At 42.1% G+C, this 19,187-nt stretch overlaps 3 protein-coding genes across 3 annotated transcripts; 2 read left to right on the forward strand and 1 right to left on the reverse strand.

Moving 5' to 3' along the window:
* The first annotated feature begins 1,206 nt into the window (after positions 1-1,206).
* LOC140306657 (DNA polymerase III PolC-type-like) lies at positions 1,207-4,231 on the forward strand. The gene is made up of 3 exons (XM_072385260.1): positions 1,207-1,537; positions 1,638-1,762; positions 3,430-4,231. Exons 2-3 carry the CDS (start codon positions 1,711-1,713, stop codon positions 3,957-3,959), a joined length of 582 nt encoding a protein of 193 aa, XP_072241361.1. The 5' UTR covers positions 1,207-1,537; positions 1,638-1,710; the 3' UTR covers positions 3,960-4,231.
* A 1,343-nt stretch (positions 4,232-5,574) lies between these two features.
* Positions 5,575-7,252, forward strand: LOC140306658 (protein PML-like). Its single transcript, XM_072385261.1, has 2 exons — positions 5,575-5,864; positions 6,521-7,252. The coding sequence occupies exons 1-2, from the start codon at positions 5,786-5,788 to the stop codon at positions 7,198-7,200; spliced, it is 759 nt and encodes a 252-aa protein (XP_072241362.1). The 5' UTR covers positions 5,575-5,785; the 3' UTR covers positions 7,201-7,252.
* A 780-nt stretch (positions 7,253-8,032) lies between these two features.
* On the reverse strand, positions 8,033-16,801 carry mpi (mannose phosphate isomerase). The gene is made up of 8 exons (XM_072386311.1): positions 16,762-16,801; positions 15,926-16,053; positions 14,086-14,286; positions 12,737-12,878; positions 12,418-12,597; positions 12,020-12,193; positions 11,238-11,446; positions 8,033-10,142 (listed from the first exon to the last, which is right to left on the reverse strand). Exons 1-8 carry the CDS (start codon positions 16,775-16,777, stop codon positions 9,924-9,926), a joined length of 1,269 nt encoding a protein of 422 aa, XP_072242412.1. The 5' UTR covers positions 16,778-16,801; the 3' UTR covers positions 8,033-9,923.
* Positions 16,802-19,187: the final 2,386 nt, after the last annotated feature.

A 19,187-nucleotide genomic window follows, 5' to 3' on the forward strand; every position in this document is an offset into this window, starting at 1 on the left:
TTTAGGGTATGCATTTGAAAAACTGAGGGTTCAATTTATTATGTAACTCAAGCGAAAGCATGAAGGACTGCTGTGGATTTGGGATGGGTGAAGGCAGAAAAGATTTCCCAGATGGAATTCGCTAATGAAGAAGGTCTTCGGAGTGACACCAAAGTCACATTCTTTCTCCTCCACAGTTGATCTGTATTTGCAAGTGCCAAGACAGATGCAATCTGCTCCTAGGTTGATAACTGGCTTCGCTCTTAGACATTCATATTCTAAATAATCTATGTTCCTATCTTGTACTCGTCCACTCTGCTCATACTACGCATGTATGGTTGCGTGTAAGATAAATGTGAAGAAGGTAAATATGAACTTTTTCCAGAGATCAGGGCTCGCTCTGACGGAGGCCCTGCGAGGGCTCTGTCACTCTGAGTCCAGCGCTGCCTTACTTCACCTGTGACCACAATAAATACTTTGTGAACTCAAGATTTCTCTGGCTTGTTCTTGGACGACCAATGAAAGAATCGGGCTAACAGTTGCCATCTCCAACTTTACCGCTGGATGTCACTAGTTGTTACGCACTGTCACTTTGAAGAGTGGAGTGGGGGGAAAAGTGCGACTTGGAATGTATAGAAAATGAATGGCCAAAGTATGACAAATTAAATGGAAGTGGAACTGCAACTTTTGGGTTTTTTGAGCCTAAACCACACACACACACACACACACACACACAAAAATGCATTGTGAGAAGCTTTCTTGTCTTGAGCTTTCCTTCTCCTCACTTGGCCAGGTTATTATCTGAGAACTTGCAGAGGATATATGGTAAGGACTTGGCCTTCAGGACCTGCCTTGCTCTGCAGATACTTGGTTGTAGCTGACTTCCTTGTGGCCTCTTAAGTATTTGTAACGGTCCTGAACATCTGTTATGTTTCTGGTAGTTCAAACCCTTCCAGTTGTGATATTCTAGCCTCTATTTGATCCCACTTGGCCCCATGTTTCCATTCTGTTCTCGTGAATACAACATAAACACATCCTCCAAATAGTACAGCTTTAATTCTTTTTTAAATCAAAATGTGTAGATATATTAACCGTGGTGTCAATGTATCGTTTGATTCCATTTAATTTTTCAAAATGATTTTATCTTTTACATGTAGGCCATGTTCCTCGCGCCGCAGCCGCCGCGTGCTGCGTTTAGAGAACAAAACGTCTCCCCTGTTCTGTTGCGCAATCCGTCGAAAATGAAACTGAACGAAGAGCGGGGAAAATTCCAGCTAAACAGGCGGTAGGTATTGTTTTGTAACCACATGTTGTCAGACGGCCAGAGCAGTTTCGTGGAGCGGGGTTCGTTGGGCCTGTATGACGAAGAAAGAACAAAAAAAACTTAAGTTTCTCTTCTACTGAAGTGAAACAGGGGCACGGAGATCAGTTTTGAAATGGCGTGGCAGTGATTCACCTGTTGGTCCCTCCCGAATGAGCGCAGTGAAAAAAAACACGATGTTCTTCTCTACAGCTGGCTTCACATCTGTCAGACGGCTCAGCTGACAAACCGGACGCGGTGAGGGAAACTTATGTTCATCTGTGTCAGTTGCATTACTCTCAATGGCTGCAATTTCTCAAACTGTTAAAGTTGACTAACTATTGAGCTCTTCTTTCAGTGCGTTAGACGCGACTGTTGGACGCAACACTCTATTCAAGCTGGACTGAAGCAATTCATCTTAAATCGTGCAAATGGCTCACGAGAAAATCATAGTTTTCTTTGACCTGGAGACCACTGGATTAGGTAATGTTAACCATTTTGTCTGTCTGCTTAATCCTGAGTGAGAACTGTCATCGTTACTCCGATCAAATGTGGTCTTTAATGCATCTTATTTAAAGATGCACCTGATCAACAGTGATCCATCCTCTGGAATCAACCAAACATGTCAAATGTTTTGTTTCACACTGCCTCAGATAGACGGCGCTAATGGGGGGTTATAGATGTGTGTTTTTTAAATTATTGCCTTATTGTACAACTTTGACTCTTTGCATCCGTCAAGGGTCACTAAGAGCAGTAATACATAATCCGGAATAGAACATGTTTAAAGTCCTACAAGTGAAATATACTTATAACTTGTACCTAATTTAAAAATATGAAATATTCCAAACTTGTACTTGAGTGTAAAACTTACTTCACCAGGGCTTGATGTGAGTTGTCAACGGATTTTTTTTCACATAGTACATATCATGTTTCCTTCACTGTGTTCCAGTAGAGCTACATAAACATGCATATTGTGTAATCAGTCCAATGTGGAGGCTTCATCTGCTATCAGGGGCACATCAGGTGGAGCCTTTCTCTGATAAGCAGGATAAGGGAACATTTCAGTTTCTGTTTTTATAGATTTCTAATCTCTCACAGTCAGACTTCTGTCTCCTCCGCGGAACAGAGTGAGGAATGAAGTCTCCCAGTTTGGTCAGAGCACGTCTGAAGCTTCCAGTTGACACCAGAGAGAACTTGTTTATGCTCAGCCTCGAACCAAGCAGAGGTCCTACTGATCGCTGAGTGCAGACTGAACTAAAGCAGTGATGAGACCGGGTTTACGGAGACCACTACAAACCTGCTTTGAGTCGTTGTCAAAGAGAAGGAGTCATGATTGCACACACACTCTCTCACACACACATCGGCAGATGTCTTAAGCAACACCGAGGCCAAAACTGGAAGCTGGTGTTGCGTCTGCTATCGTTTTTTTTTTTCTTTTTCTTTGTGTCGGTGTGTGAAATGCATCAGGGCTCCACCATCCAAAACTCATCTATTGAAGAGTGTAGAGACACCACACCCATTGCTCTGAGCATTTTACGCATAACTGTAGTAACATAGTGGAAGAAGATCATAATCAACTGGGCTTTTCCCATGCTCCTGTGTCTATGCCAACAAAATGTCAACTGTGTAGTCAACTGGAAAACAGTCCACGTTTATTTGCTTGCACAAATAATCTTAGATTCCCAGTTTCTGTAACTCGGAATCCCTGCTTCTACTTCCTAGATTTTTTTGGTCACATGGCCATAATAAGTACAAAGGCAGTGCTATGCTGGATCACACCTGATTTGTATGATAGGCTGTCTGATTGTGTTGGGGGGTGGGGGGGTGGGGGGGGGGTGTTACCGGAAGAGCCTCATAGAGTTGCATGTTTCTGCTCTGAGAGAAGTTCAATGAAGAGCCTCATCTGCACATGATCTCATCTCACTGATGTTCCCATGTTTACAAGGTGTCTCAGTTATCACATTAAGACGCTGCGCTTTTATTCCTGTGACAGAATAAAGCCAAAAGCTCTGTCACTGGGCATGCTCAGTGGAGTGTGTGAGAGTTTCTGAAGCTTTTCTGCCGCCTGACAATCCTCTCTGAAAAAAAAAACACACTGGCATATGAAGCAGGTTATTCTTTTCTCTCTCATCATTCTTCTCTACTTTCAGACACTGCGGTGTGTGACATCATCCAGCTGGCTGCCGTCTGCGAGGAGAGAGTGTTTAACGTCTACACCCTCCCCCGCCGCGCCCTCACCGAGAGCGCCGCCCAGGTCACAGGCTTCAGACTCACTTCCGACGGCCTGCTTCTCCGCGGGAAACCTGTGGAAACCACCCCCCTCTTTGAGGCGCTCACCTCCTTCATCGCTTTCCTGCGCTCCTTCCGCCGCCCTGTGCTGCTGGCGGCCCACAATGCAAAGCGCTTCGACGCTCCCGTGCTCACCAGAGTGCTGCAGCACTACTCCCTCACGCAGGAGTTCCAGCAGGTGGTGTCTGGCTTTCTGGATACTTTCCTGCTCAGCAAGAACCTCTACAGCTATGTGCCGAGTCACTCTCAGGAGTATCTGGTCCAATACTTTCTGGGAAAATCCTACAACGCTCATAACGCCGTAGAGGACGCTAAAATGCTGAAGGAGCTGTTCAAGGCATGGAGACCAAGCACTCATGACATCTTCAGATTCACTTACAGAGTGTTTTAAGAGAAATAGTTCAAATAAATCCCAAATATATGGATGTTTTTTTTAAATGAACCCGTTATTTGCAGTTTTGTTCTTATCTTGTACCTTCACAAGATAAGATAAGATTTGAAAAAAAAGAAAGAAAATTAGATGATTGGTCAATGAAATTTGACATTGATGATATTTTAATTTATTCAGTTTTGCTGGTTTGATGTTTCATGTAAGCCTCATGCTCCCATTACTGTAAATTTTCCTGTGTGAACCATTAAACTTCCATTTACTCGTGTCACTCTGGCCTGCTTATTTGCACCAAATGTCAGCGATCCCTCCTCAGGGAGCAGCACCAGCTGTGATAGCACTGTTTTTATGGTCAGTTGGACACAATTTGTAATACCGGAAGAAGTTGAACAATACTAACGGGCACAACAGAAACTCTTGAGTTCCAGTTTTATGTACATTTTTGTTGCTTTATCTATTTCTTCTTTTCACTCACCACCTAATTCTTTTTACAGCCATGCGGTTTTAGGTATCTTGTGCACGATTGTTTGAGCTGTTTAATTAGGTGACAGAGTATCTTTGTCGATTGCCTTGTGGTCTTGTTATGTTGTCTGACAGCAAGTCCGCCGCTCTCACACAACACTTGTGTTCTTGATTGCGAAAACAAAAGTGGAAACAGTCCCTGCTTATGGAATACAACCAACATTGTCTGGTTCATGTAGGACACGTAAGTTAACCATGAGGGACTTGCGTGTTTTTGTTTTGTTTTCATTTGAGGAAGTAGTTCGAATCAGATTAATCAAAGGTGTGTTAATAATTGTGTCTGTGACGCATTTTGTGTTAATCTTGTTTATGTCATCAGTGCACATATTGCATCTATGCTAACGATAAACAGGGCTTTGTTCAGGCTCTCAAATTGTTAATATTGATGGTGTGACATTTACCAATCACTGGAAGTCTCTGTTTTTGTGGATTGTTTTTAATCACACAACTACTGACTCAAGCAGTGACGTAGATGGATTTATATAAGTAAGATGTAAACACACAGTCTCACAGTGCCAAGAATGTGATCAATTAGAATCAACCATATCAAAACAAGAAAGTTACCCTCTCCCCCCACCCCCACCCCCACCCCACGTGTCCTGGAATACGGGATGTGATTTAACTTGAAGAAACATTAACAATTATTCAGACTGAGAAGTCAAAATAACGACTTTATTCCAGTGTCACCTAAATCACTCATAAATATGAGCTAAGCCAAGACTTGACTCTTCTTGTTTGTAGATGAAAAATGGACAGCTACTTTATAATTACCCTTAAAAGCTGCTGATGGACAGTGCTTAGTATGCTTTGACCTAAATGCGATACCATTTTCCTCCCGTAGAGGGCAGAGTTGTGCCCTGACGCAGGTTTTGATTCACCTTTGCAAAATAAAAAGGACATTAAAGAGCAACTGATGTGGCAATAAACATTCTTCAATTAGTGTTCATCACTGGTTCTTACAGTTAAGAACTAATTATGTAGTTATAGTCCCTAAATTCAGGAATTAAACTTTTATTTTGTTTGTTTCGTCTTTGGAGACTCGCTTTGTTTTGTCACGTCCTTTGTTTTGAAATTTTTACATTTCCGGTCCCCGTACCTTACGTAGTAGTTTTAAAAACACGGAGGGAGAGTCCCAACTTGAGTGAAACTATTACCGATTAAGTGTATTAAAATGTAGCTAAATATTCACTGCTGGTGACTGCTGTCAGTCTTTGTTTCGTCGATTCAACCAAACTCGAGTTACTGTTACTGTCAAGATTTAGACGTAAGGAAATATTTAGGTTATTCTTTATGTGGCCTGTGGCGTGATGCAAAAGCCAGAGTCAGGCGGAGCTGAAAAGGCCAAGCAGTCGGAGGTTTTCTTCGACCTGGAAACAACTGGACTGGGTACGGACATTTAACGTATGTTTTGAATTTTATTTTTTAACAGTAACCACAGCAGCGCCATTGTGTCCCACGGTGCGTTTGGTTTTGCTCTGAGGTCGAAACTCGGCATCTCCAAGTGTCGATGTAATCAGTTTGAATTGGATGAAGAATATCCAAAGTTTTTACGTTCTATGCGAGCTCTTTTATAGGGTAAAATGTACCAGTGTTTGTCGTCAGTGCATACGAATCCGAGCACTGATGGCGTTTCCTGAATTTTTTTTTAGTGGACGGAAATCGGTGTATCGGAGTTCCCTGTTGAAACTGAATGCAGCACCTTTTTTGAGCCAAGACTGCGAATTAAGACCCCAAATAAATAAATTGCCAACGAGTCTGCTCTGCAGGTCAGACCCAATCAGTAAACTTTTCCTCTTCATGGAGATGAAATTAGGCAAAAAAAATATATATATATTACAAGGTGTTTTTGAGATGATAGAAATCGATGCAGTTTTAAAATGTAGAGTGACGCCTTCTATCACCTCCCTATTAATCAGATGTTTTAGGAAAAGCCAATATTTGAAGATTATCTTGAACATCAGCTGGCATTTTGACCCGTGTCAAAAATGCTTCAGACCACCTTGAAGTGACACATTGCTGTCTTCTTTGCCTCCTCCGACCAGGTCAGAGTTGTGAGATCGTCCAGCTGGCTGCGGTGAGCGGAGGCCACTCGCTGAACCTCTACGTTATTCCTCGGTGTCGAATACAGCGAGGAGCCGCTAAAGTAACGGGCTTCAAGGTGAGCAGACAGAGGTTGTTCCTCCATCGGCAGCCCGTTCCTACAAACTCCCTTAAAGAGGTCCTGGTCTCCTTCATCGCTTTCCTTCAAATGCTTGGACGCCCCCTCCTCGTCGGCCATAACATTCGCCGCTTTGACTGTCCGGTGCTGGCGCGCGTGCTCGATGAGCTTGACCTCACAGCCGAGTTCGAGTCTTCGCTCTCGGGCTGTGTCGACACTCTCCCGCTGGCTCGCGAGATGCTGAAGGACCGCGGCCTGCAAAGTTTTCGCCAGGAGAGTCTGGTCAGGGAGCTGCTGGGGGTGGACTACAAGGCCCATGATGCTTTGGAGGACGTGCGGGCATTACAGACCCTGTATAGTTTCCTTCAGCCTACGCCAGAAGTGGTCCTAAGGCACAAGTTTACTCTGGACACTATGAACAACAAACCACCTGTGGCAGCTTCCACACCACAGGTATCCTGTAAGCTGCCGGGACAGCGCCCCCTGTGGGAGCACTTCAGGCAGGCAGTGACCCTGACAGAGGAGCGCGATGGAGACACGCTTTCCCGTCAACCATTATTATAACATTTGGAGTTTTGAGTAAACGCTGTAAGGCAGCTTTCAAAAAAGTAGCCTGGCTGACCACACTTTTCGTTTAGCTGTTGGTGGATTGTTCACTGTTGGAGGGGGGGGAAAGCACTGTCTCTGCAGTGATGCAGACAGAACATCTTAACTGTATGTTGAGAACATATAGTGTGAGCTTTATGAATTTAAATATTTGATTAATTTGGGAAAATTGTATTAAAGTTGGATAGTTCTAAGAAATATTTGTTTTTAAAGTGAGCCTCAGTTTTCTTTTTTAAATACAGTGTAAAAATCCAAATTCAGGACGAGCTGAATTTAGCCTTCAACTGATCAGCATCCACAACAACATTAAAATCACTTACGGGTGTGGTGAATAACGCTGATCATGGCTGCAGAGACACCAGGAGTTCTGGCCTTTGTGTGGACGATGCGCATTGCTCACCTAAAAATCAAAAACTGTAAACCTCAACAGCAACAGCCATGCTGCTAAAACCACTTTGCAACATAAAAAAAAAAAAAGAAAAAGAGCCTAATGTGTACAATTAAAATTAACATTAACATAAAATTCAGATCCAAATCTGATCCCACATCCGTGGAGGGTGCTTGAACACACCACAGGTCCCAGAAGTCCAAAAATCCAGGTGCCAGACAGCTGTGAAGGATCCACATCTCTGATGGGTCAGAGCTGTGTCCATGCAGACAGTTTTATTTTGTTCCATTATCCCGTCTCACAAAATAGCCAATCTTTTCAAAAGATGACAAAAGTTTGGAAGCTGACGCAAGTCAACAAACCCAGCTGTGGTATTGTGGAAAATAGGACAAAACGATAAGGGTGGAGTAACATAAGGATTTATTAAACCACGTTTACATACATATTTTCTGCCGTGTCATGCTACAGCGTCAACACATTCAAAAACACTTAAACATGAGACACGTTCCCATAAAAGTGTGAAGGAAAACGATTCAGTGGCTTTCGTTCTGTGCATCTCAAACAAACAAACTATAAATGTGCAAAGTCCTTGATGTGAAGGAGTAGAACTGGAAGATCAGTAACAAAGGCTTGTGATGGTTAATTTAAAAAAAAAAAAAAAGACAGTAAAGGAAGTACAGGGATGGATCTGAGGTAATGGTTTTATATCACTTTAAACTATTCAAATACTAATTTATACTTAATATTTCAGAAATTTTAGCAACTAAAAGTTAAGTGGAACCGAATAAAGAACAAGTTTAGTGACAATTGGATATCTCTAATATGTTCATGATGTTAGTTAAATGATCAGCGAGGCTTCATTCATTCAGAGAAATAGATTTCCACCAGGCAGGCTTGATCGAGCATTCGTTCCTAAATGTTTGACTCAGGTTAGCATTGAAAATCTATTACAACAAGAAATCCCACATCGCGATGGATTGAATTCCTTTCAACCGTGGTGTGGGCTGGAGCATCACACAACATAATGAATTCATCTCAATACTACTGTAAATACTGTACCGACGTGTTGGAAAGTAGGTCACAATAAAAGATCCTCGAGTGAAAAACACATGATCAAGTCGAACCTTAAAACAGCTTTGTTCAGGACATTATTTTCTTAGTTCGTAATGTCACGGACCGACTCATAGGTACAAACAAACACAACATACAAAGTCCAAAGAATTGCCTCCAAATAACCCCATAGAAAACGCATGCAGCATCTTGTTGTTTGGCTGTCCAAGAAATGGAAGCGTTTACCCATTTGGGACTTATTGGGTAACAAAGCAACAAGCAAAGGTAGTGCAGTTTTAATCAGACGCAACAAGGAGTTTAAACTGATTGGCATTCCTGATCCCCATATGGTCATGCTTCATGGGATGGAAAGAGTTGGGGCACTTCCTGTTTGCTCCCCTCTTTGATGAGAAGTTTCCAGACTGTGAGCATGCACTGTTAAAGGTCAAGACTGTAATCTCAGTCGGATCTCCTTTAATATGACTGACATGTAGCATTACAACAGCAGGGACGACCCTCTGCAGTGTTACTGCTCTAAATCAAACATGCACAGGCATCTCAGTATTACACTAAGGAGGAGTACGAATGCTGGATATTTTTACTCTTTCAAGCTAAAGTTAAATAAGACGACAGACTGCACCAGTGGTCCTGAGGGGAAGACAGCTGCTGGTTCTTAAAACAGATGTGCTCGGTTGTGATGGTGTAAATGTATCTGCCACACATCCCCCTGCAGTGCTGTTTGAACAAAATTATTGAAAAAATAACAGTATCTGCTCCCAACAAAATGCCTGCAAACAGATTACAGCTTTCAGCCTCTTCATTCAGTCTTCCTACTCCAGAGGAAGTAGTTCTGGAGCTTTTAATCCCATTACATGATTTTAAGTGAGTCGACTTTAAGCTCCATAAAAGCAGCTAAATGGGCTTGTGGCAAAAAAATGATAAATAGCTCAATCTTTAATTTATCAGGAACCTTAAATGATGGAGTCCTCTGAGCGTCGTGGACAGGATTTTGAACTTTTCATACTTAACGGGACTACTGCTGGATTTTTAAATTTAAACACTGCTGGGTGCGGCACGGTTGTCCGCAGGATGAGTTTGAGATTAAGGGGGAAAAGCGGGCACTGTCAAAACACACACCAACTGGATCCGAAAGATGGCTCCTACTGAGTCATTGGGCCCAATTCATAGTGCAGATCTTCTTACATTAAACCACAACCAAACAGAGAGCCTGAGCTTTTCACACCTACAGGAGGCAGCAGGCTCGAAACAGGGTCATCCCTGACGGCGAGGTGATGTGCAGGGACAGACTCTCATTGGCTGAGACGAACAGGACGGTCCCCCGCCTCACTGTGATGTCAGAGAGCGCAGCAGGAGAGGTTGCCATGGCGTCACCTTCGATGACCAGGAGGATACTGGCGCTGTCAACTGCAGCTACGGTGTACTCCTTCACCGAGGCTGGGACCTGCGGGGGAACAGGAGACTCCTCAGCAGGAGTACGCACATTCAGACTCTGCCTGGGGATTTACGCACGCTTATGTTGATATTCTCCCAATTCAAAAACAGCTTTTTTATGAGTTAGGTCAGGTTCAGGCGGGATAGTTATTTGGGAAATAACACAAAAGTACAGGTCTCAGCAATAACATGACTGCAGGAGTTCAGACGGACCTTTCTCACAGGTAATAATGGCTGAGAATTTGCTTCACAAAAAACATCCCTCTCGCATTACAACAGTAATTGATGCTACTTACAAAAGTCACAATTTTGATCTACACCGAGTGAGCGGATGCTTTTATCCAAAACAACAGTGCAGTAAGAAACCATCAGCGTCATGCGTTGAGTCCTAGATTTACTGTATTTTAACGGCAGGGTACAAGTAAAACAAAGAAATCAGAGCAAAGTAAGTGCTTGTTAGGAATGTTAGTGGTGTTGGGATTTAAATCATTATCGTTACCGTCATACTGCTGCATTCAGGAAAAAAAAAAACTTTGTGGAATTGTCAGCAGAAACTTTGTAACAGCGATGGTCAATATATGTTCATTCAGAGAACAGTAGAATAGGTCATGTACACACACCGCACAGAGCATCACTGGTAACTACTTCTAACAACTCTTCTTCTTTCCTTTTCCTCGTTGGATAAACAAACACCCTGTTTACACCCGTTATTAGCAGATGCAAATCTCTTACGGAAAGTTCTGCTGACATCACTTTATATCAGGCCTTAAAATGTGTCTCTGCACTTGTGATGCCATCTCACTTCCTCGCTCTATCTGCAAATCCACACGAAGGCTACGTCTCATACTGCCAGCTGTTAGCAACAACAAACAGCAAATGTGTAGATTGTAAGCTTTTTTTTTTTTAAATTTTCATTTTGAATCAAACGTAAATGGAAGACAGAAATGCTCCGGTCACTGCAAGGATTCATAGACTGTATGCATCCTGTTTGGGGTTTTTTTGTTGCCACAATGCGTTACTCTGTAATGCCCAGCAGCTTTAAAAGAATGTAGACATAGATCCCCCCCAATGTGGTCGGAGCATCAAGATCTTGATTGGTTCCTACCTGAATCTTCAAGACACTAAAGTCTGGTACTGGGGGGTCGTACAGGGCTACGCAGGGGTCTGAGGGGTCTTGGACACATGGGAAGAGTTTGGAAGATACAGGCGCTGGGTTGTAGTTCAACATCTCGCACAGCGTGTTAACATCGATGTATTTTCGTGTCAGTCCAGCCCTGACGGTGTTGTCTGAGCAGGCCATACATTCGATACAGTCTAGATGAATGAACGGAGAGAGAGAAGCCAAGTAAGTTTTAAATAAGCAGAGATGGGGGGCTGACTCCCCTTTAAATGGAAAAATCAATTCTGAGAAGGTCTTAAACTGTTGGGATACAATCAACCTGTGATTTTAAAGGCTTTCCAGGAGCCAACTCTTTACGTCCACTTGATCTATGTTTCTACAGTTAGTGATTTCCCAGAATTCTCCTGGACAGTGGGTGTGAACTTAAGCTCAGCTCTGGGATGAGTAAGTGGATAGAGTGCTATTTTCCCAGAGAACGACATATCTTTTAGCTGCACTGGATTCTGATGTGCTTAGGCAGCTGTAAGCAAAGACACTGCTATCTGTCTCTGTCCACAGAACGCTGAGCTCGCAGAGAGCGTTTTAGTGCTTTTCCCCTGGGACGCGATGCAGTAAAATTGCGTCATTTCAACAATATCTGCAGTAAACCTTTTGTTTTTAAATCAGTGGGGTTTCTTTTTTGACCAATGAATATACAGGTAAAAATCCTCCATTTTTACAGAGGTTGTTATAGATATCATAGATGTCCATGAAAACGACCTACTGACCTCCATAAAGGTAAGCATGAGGCTCGTTAGCTCCCAGGAACATGGCCTGGCCTGGTTCTAGGACCACATAGTTGAGGAAGTATATGGAGAAGCAGCCAATGTCTCCGGGGTACTGGGAGTGGAGGCGGAGCAACAGGTCACCGTTGCTGCTCGATGTGTCCTTCCCTGCAGCACCTGCACACATCAGACACATTCGTGAAAGTGGAACAGCTAACCAGTGCTTTTGTACATGTGTTCTAAAACTCCATTTTTACTGTTACAGAATAAATGAAGACTTTGTCGCCTCCTGGTGGTAGTAACAAAGAATAGCACCACTGGGCAGGGATGCAGACAATTTAAAAAACACTTAAAAAAAAAAAAAAAAGCAAGTTGGGAGTTTCGATGATCAGCCCTCTCACCCTCATCAGTCACTCTTTTAACCAGCTCATTGAGCTCATCCACGAACACCTTCTTCTCGCAGCTCATCATCCTCGAGAAGCACCTCTTGAGCGCCCGGCTGGTGCGAACATTGTCTCCCACGCTGCACCGCAGCTCCTCTGCAGCTTCATCGCCCACCAGGGCGTGAAACTCTGGGACCGCTGTCAGACACACACGCACACATACAAGAGGTGTGAATTTAGCCTCCAGTTTAAAGCACATATGTGGCGCTTTGACACAAAAAGTCACAGAATGCTGCCTTGCAATCATCTGATGACACTGCAGAAGTTTGGAACTCACATTTGAGATACCTCAGGATCTCCTCCACTGGTCTGAAGCCACACAGGCCCTGGAAAGGGGTGAGAGCGATTGTCATCTCTGGTTTGTGGTTGTTGTCTGGATAGTGTTCTGGAAACTGAGCATGGAGACTTGCAGCTAATTCCTACACCCCCCCCAAAAAAAGACAGAATAGGAGGAAAGTTAATAAAGGGAAAGCACCCAGCGTGTGTATTAATCTCTGGTCACTTCACATAGAGGTGGAGTGTTTAAACTAAAGTGAATAATATTGGAATTGTTCTGATCTATCAGTCTTTCTTTAACCCATAAAAAGTCATCCGTGTTCTATAAAATGACTTATTCAGAAGTTTTGCTCCAATGAAAAAAAAAAACCAAACCTTAATGCTTTAAAACTGCTTATATGAGACTATAAATGACTCATTCAGTATTTGGAAAAACGTTGTTCCACTCTACCAACCATGAACGGTTATCCCACCTCCCAGGATGATGGGACTGAATCTTTGAGTTTGAAACTGTCATTGGTACACTGAAGTTCCAAGGTGGACGTTTTTGGATTGCTGTGATATTCTCAGCTTGTTTCATTTAGGTCTTCTGGTACATAGTAAACACCACAAGGAAATGTTAGGGCTCGTAAACGCCATCTGATAATCACTTCTGGAGTGTCTGTCTCTCTGGTATTTTTGGTGTTTGACGCATCGTTCACATCGTCGGACTGTTGGGAATTTTTCTCAACTGATTCAACAAGTTTAATTTGTGTCGGTGAGAGCGCTCACTCTGATTGGCTGCTCAGTGTAATGAATTGGGAAATGCCAAGGGGGACCCAGCAAGGGGGCCTTTCTTTGCTGCTCGTTCTTCACATACAAAAAGTTGACTTTCGCTGGAGGCAGTCTTTAAACCTTACAAACACATAGTCCTGCTAATAAAAGGTAACATATCTCTAAATGTTTTAGTACAGGTGGAGTTGTTGCTCACAAGCATTACTGAGCGGAGGCTAAAACATGGCTGGCAGTCATGAGATTGTAAAACATTTCCTTAATAAATCTACATTTTCATTATTTGTAAAATCTTTAAATGTTTTTTCACAGCATTTTTCATAAACGCCATTTATACTGTGCATAAGTTATAGCGACTGACTGATTATATTGCACAAGTGTAGCTGACCTTATTTTGAAATCTCTCTGCTCTGTATTTTAATCAGTTCTGTTCAAACATAGAACTCGGTGTGGCGTGATGTCCTTTTCAGCATATTGTTTGGATTAGTAAATAACAAAGATTCTGTTAAACATTACTAAATTCAGAATAAGAAGCCAACAGAATTTGAAAGCCGCGTGTTCGTGTGTTTGTGCACTCACCTTGTTGGGGTGGGCCTGTATGGACAAAGCTGTGTTGACAGAGAGCACTTTGAAGAGGAAAGGCAGCTGGCCTTGGAAGGCATCTTTCACCTTGGAGCCCAGGCAGGCAGGGTAGTGGGCGATCCACTGGCCCAGGGTGGTCTGTGCGATCCTGTTGTCTTTAATCTGGGCATCACCTTTAGGGTGGGCACCCATCCACAGCTGGAACAGACAGCAGTGCGTTCAGGTGGGTCATGATGACACATGTTGTTAGTTGGTGAGCAGGAGGAGACACAAAGGTTACAGGAGTGGACAGTGACCATGTCAGAAATATAAATAAATATACATTTTATTTTAGAATATAAAATGACAATAAGCATCCTAATTCTTCTAAAGAAACTCCCACTGGTGCCGAGGTTATCTGAGACAAAGGCCCGTCATTATATTTATCTAATTCTACAGTTCAAAATTATTTATATTCAGCAAGTTGAAAGGAGTCCTAATCTGAAAGAAATGTTTACTCCTAATATCTTAAAAAGAAATGAAGGCCACTGAAGGAGATTTTTGTTGACGGATAAACAGTGTGACCACCTCAGTGTCAAACTTGGGATAATTTCAGTGCATTACAGTTATTCTAACCATTCACCGAGCTACATCATGTGACATTTCTAACTCTTACAAGTAATTTTCTTTAAAAAAAAAGATAACAATTCTCACTAAACATCCATGGTACAAATAGGCAAAAACACGTAATCATCAGACATTTCAGTTACAATAATGTACCACCACTTGTCGATAACCACGAAAATGAACGTGATCAGCAACAACGCCGGGCCCTGCAGAATGTCACCACAGTCAGAGCCTGAAGTAATGAACTTCATGACAAACCCCGCAGAGCAGCTGTGGCTAAATAAAGACTTCTGAAGGCCACGGAGAAAGCCAGCCCCTCTGCCAACATGCTGGGGAACAGCAGCACATCTATAACCAGGAGCAGGGTGAGATTGTTTAGCTCCATCAAGGCTGAATAAAACAATTCAGCAACAATCATCTGGATTTTGAAGAAAAGGTACATATTTGTCTAGTGTGAATGCTATCAATCTAATTTCAAGACTGCATCCATTCTTCAAATATGAAGTGATTCGGCCTGTCATACCTCTCATATTATTAAAATATCCCAATCGGTGAATATTTTACCCGTAAATGATCTTTTTGCATTATTTTTAGAATGGCTGCATTAAAACACGCTGCATTCAACCAAATCAAACATCACATTCATCTATGTTTCTTTGTTATTTACCCATGTTTGCTCTCCTCTTACTCCACCGTTTAATAAAAGCACCAACTGTCTATCGTGTGGCAATATTAAATATTAATTTCTGGATTTAAATGATGAATGATGTTTTGTTGATCATCTACTGAAACTGGCATCACAATTTAGTTGCAAAACCATCACATCAACACTGTCGACACATTCAATTTTTAAAAAAGGAGAAAAGGAAAGCCTGAGAAGACAGGAGCCAAATAAAAATTTGCAATAAGGATGAACGAATCTTAAGGAAAAATGTTGTGAGTGGTACAGTCCCAGAGGTGTTATCTAAACATCTGCTAGGCCGTTGTAGTTTCTGTAGTCAGGCTGCATGGGTGACATACAATTTAATGCCACATCATCAGTAACAGCACTCAAAATAGCATGAAAAACAATTTACCCCTGCTCCTGTGTTTACAAAATTAAGTAGAGCTCTTCAGCAAGACAGCATGCTTCCACAGAACGTAGTGACATTAGTAAGTGTTTCTGTTCTTTTACTATTCATAAACACACCTCACTGTCAGTGCCTTGAACAGATAGATCTCTGGAGCTTACCTCTGCATAGGGTTTATTGTCATCTATGACAGCAAGGGGGTCTCCACCAACAACCAGTTTGGCCACCTCACTCTTCAGTCCAACCTTCCCCCACGCATAATTTTGCACAGCACAGGTCAGGGGAAACGCTGGAGGATATTTAGTGTGTCATTTAAAGAATACAAAACTCAATTCAATATTCTTTACTCCACGGGCCAACAAAACAGTCTTTCGTGTCCTCTTACAGCAGGTGCATATATATACTTGCTTACAGTACTACAGTGTATCAGACCAGACTACTAATACACAACATTTTAGCTCTGTCAGTGTTATTTCAGTATGAACTGTATTCCATATATTAATAGAAATCGATAACCTACATGAGAAAGATGTTTTCCTGCTAAAACAATGAAACGAGGGCGCTGATTCCGCTGGGGATACATTATTTTGCGGCCAGCTGACGATGCAACGTTCACTAACAGAAACTCACACAGTAAGCACGTTTTAAACCGGCGACGCTTAGCTTGTTCTCAACGCTAAAATGTAATAAACGACAGTAAACGTTTTACACGCAGTCAAAAAGCCGAGCTACGCGTTATTTTTTTTATTTATTTTTGGTATGGAGTGCTAACAGTGCAGCTTTAACAAGCTGTATCGGCTGCACATAAGACAAACAAAACGCCGGCTGAAATAGCGAAGTCGACGCTGAATAACGGTGGCCCTTAGGTTGGGTTTCGTCGTACTGGTGACCCAGAACATGTGTCATTGTTTCAAATAAACGGCAGCAACCGCAGCCTTAGTATATATCCGTAAAACATATGATTTGAAGAAGCTATGAATGAGAAGATCACACTCACCTCTCACTTCCTCCATGGCTACAACGTTGGCTGTTGGGCCGTTGGTGACGTCACTACGTGAACGCCTTCATCGCATTTTTTTCACCTGATATGGTTTTTCGAAAGGCAAATAAATGATCCTAGTTGTTTTTACGCACAGATTATACACATTGATAGATAAATAATCAGAAAATAACTTTTATTTATCAGCGCTATAGCGCTTTACAACATCCAAAAGGTGACCAAAGAGCTTTACAGTGAAGATAAAACAGGAACATAAAATAAAACGCACATAAAACAGAAAACATATCAAAGAAAGTAAAAACAAGTAAAAAGCGCGTGACAATTACTCAGCGCCACAGTGCTACTAGGTAAAAGCCCATTTGAATCAATAAGTTTTAAGTTTAAGTTGGAGGGTAACTTGTTCCCCATCCAGAGAGCAGCGACAGAAAAAGAGCGACCACCCCAGTGTTTACAACGGTACTTCTGATGTGCATTGACCTGCAGACCTCAGAGCCCTCGCGTGTTTATGATAAGTAAGAATTTCTGCGAGATAAGATTGGACAAGGCCGTTTATGACTTTAAAACAATAAAATCTTAATCTGAATTCTAAAATTAACTGGAAGCCATTGAAGAGATTGGAGAGGCACCTGGCTACTGACCTCTTATGCTCGCGCGAGTCATCGCGGCGACCATACTGGGGCCTAAATCCAGGTGCTCCACACAGGTGTCTCGCCATCCCTCTCCTCAGGGAGGGAATCAAATCCAGTCCAGAATCTAGAATCCAGGGGTATCCAAAACCTAGCCGAGAAAATAAAAGCGTAAACAATGAACAGATGTCATCAAGGTTTCTCCAACTCTTGCTTGCTGAACTCCTTTTCCTTCTTTCTGCGTGAGGTTTAATTAGCAAACGTTTCACTCGCAATTTCAATTTACATCTTTAAATCTTTATAACGTTCACGTGGTAGGCTGTGTCTCGCTAACCTGAGCAAAAAGATGGGACTTGGTTCATTTTACACCGATAGGAATGAATCATTCCTCCTGAACCAATAAACGTATTTGTTATGAAGTTTCTGCTTACTGACAGAAAAATAGACATCTGCGTTAAAATAAAGGATGACTTAAATGTGAAATAGCGAATATGGAAACAAAAGACAAGAAAATACATAAATTGTTATTGAAAGGAAATAATTTGTGTTTTAGTAACACCTAATTTCCCAATGGGTTACACAGAGTTTTGGACAAACTGAAGGCGAGCAAATGAGATCACCAACACACCGAATAAAGTACATTGGAATAATTAAGTCTTGAACTGATAAAAGCATGAATGGCTTTTTCCAGGTCGCAACAACTGAGAGCGGACTGGCGGCCTGTTCTGACAACAGAATCAATCTGTTTGTCGAATTTCATGCAGGCGTCTAAAGTAACTCCCAGATTTTTCACTTGTTGTTTAAAACTTGAGGCCAAACAACCTAAATTTGGCAATGTCACACAGGGTGAAATACATTCAGTCTTCTCATTATTCAGGTGAAATTGAAATTGTTAGAAAGTTATAGCTTTATCTCACTCAAGCAGCTCAGCAGAGAGCTAGATATCACACTTTCAAATAGACTTGTACATCATCATCATAACCGTGAGAAGACATATTATGTTTGGCTATGACTGACCCTAGCGGCAGCATGTATGGAAAAGTTCCAATTAAAATAAAATAGATGGGTGTAATTCTAAGCAGCAAAACTTATTGTAGACCCCATACAGCCTTGTCATGCCCATCTTCAAGACTATATTCCCCTGATTTGTAATACAGGTTTCTACCAATATCAGTCCTGTTTTCTCAGACTTTGTCCTCTTTACTTTCTGCCTCCTGAGTGACAGACTTGTTATGCTGCAGAATTCACATCTTTATTCTAACTCTTTGGATTGCCTTTTGCTCAGCCCAAATTTGTCCCAGCTAAGATGGCCATTCTGAACCCATTGAGCCAGTGCGCATCCAGTACCCATGGACCTGAATATAAACACTGTGGCAGCTGACACGGGCCCAATATGGAACAAGTCGACAATTCCATAAGGGAGCCATTATTCACTCCACTTATTACCCACATGGTTTCAAAGCCCGTGCTTGCTGGGAAGCCATCAGACATGGCCACATCCTGTCCATCACATTATGATGAGGCAGCTCAGGTCACCTCCACTGGTCAGCTCCAGCACAGACTGTGTTTTGACCATTTACACACAGTTAGTTGAATGACTGCAAATTGAAGAGTTTAGTAACTGAAAACTATAGGCGCTGCAGTCGAGAAATCTGTGTGTGTGTGTGTGTGGACTTGTGTATAATGTACATAATGTACACTTGTAATGTACTATCATCGAACATAATGAGTATCAAAATGATTTTAATATCATCTTATGCTATATGTGTTAGCCCAACACTTTAATAAGACTCTTTT

The sequence above is a fragment of the Leuresthes tenuis genome, unplaced genomic scaffold, assembly GCF_036924035.1.
Source record: "Leuresthes tenuis unplaced genomic scaffold, fLeuTen1.0.hap1 SCAF_5, whole genome shotgun sequence".
Taxonomy (NCBI): domain Eukaryota; kingdom Metazoa; phylum Chordata; class Actinopteri; order Atheriniformes; family Atherinopsidae; genus Leuresthes; species Leuresthes tenuis.

What these genes read in the sequence shown, in the direction of transcription:
- LOC140306657 (XM_072385260.1), top strand. Translation starts at nt 1,711, where the DNA reads ATGGCTCACGAGAAAATCATAGTTTTCTTTGACCTGGAGACCACTGGA. An exon ending in CCTGGAGACCACTGGATTAG is followed by an intron (nt 1,763 to 3,429) that starts GTAATGTTAACC and finishes CTCTACTTTCAG; the next exon opens with ACACTGCGGTGTGTGACATC.
- LOC140306658 (XM_072385261.1), top strand. Translation starts at nt 5,786, where the DNA reads ATGCAAAAGCCAGAGTCAGGCGGAGCTGAAAAGGCCAAGCAGTCGGAG. An exon ending in CCTGGAAACAACTGGACTGG is followed by an intron (nt 5,865 to 6,520) that starts GTACGGACATTT and finishes TCCTCCGACCAG; the next exon opens with GTCAGAGTTGTGAGATCGTC.
- mpi (XM_072386311.1), bottom strand. An exon ending in TAAAAGAGTGACTGATGAGG is followed by an intron (nt 12,194 to 12,417) that starts GTGAGAGGGCTG and finishes TGATGTGTGCAG; the next exon opens with GTGCTGCAGGGAAGGACACA. An exon ending in TTAGTGTCTTGAAGATTCAG is followed by an intron (nt 10,143 to 11,237) that starts GTAGGAACCAAT and finishes GTTCCCCCGCAG; the next exon opens with GTCCCAGCCTCGGTGAAGGA.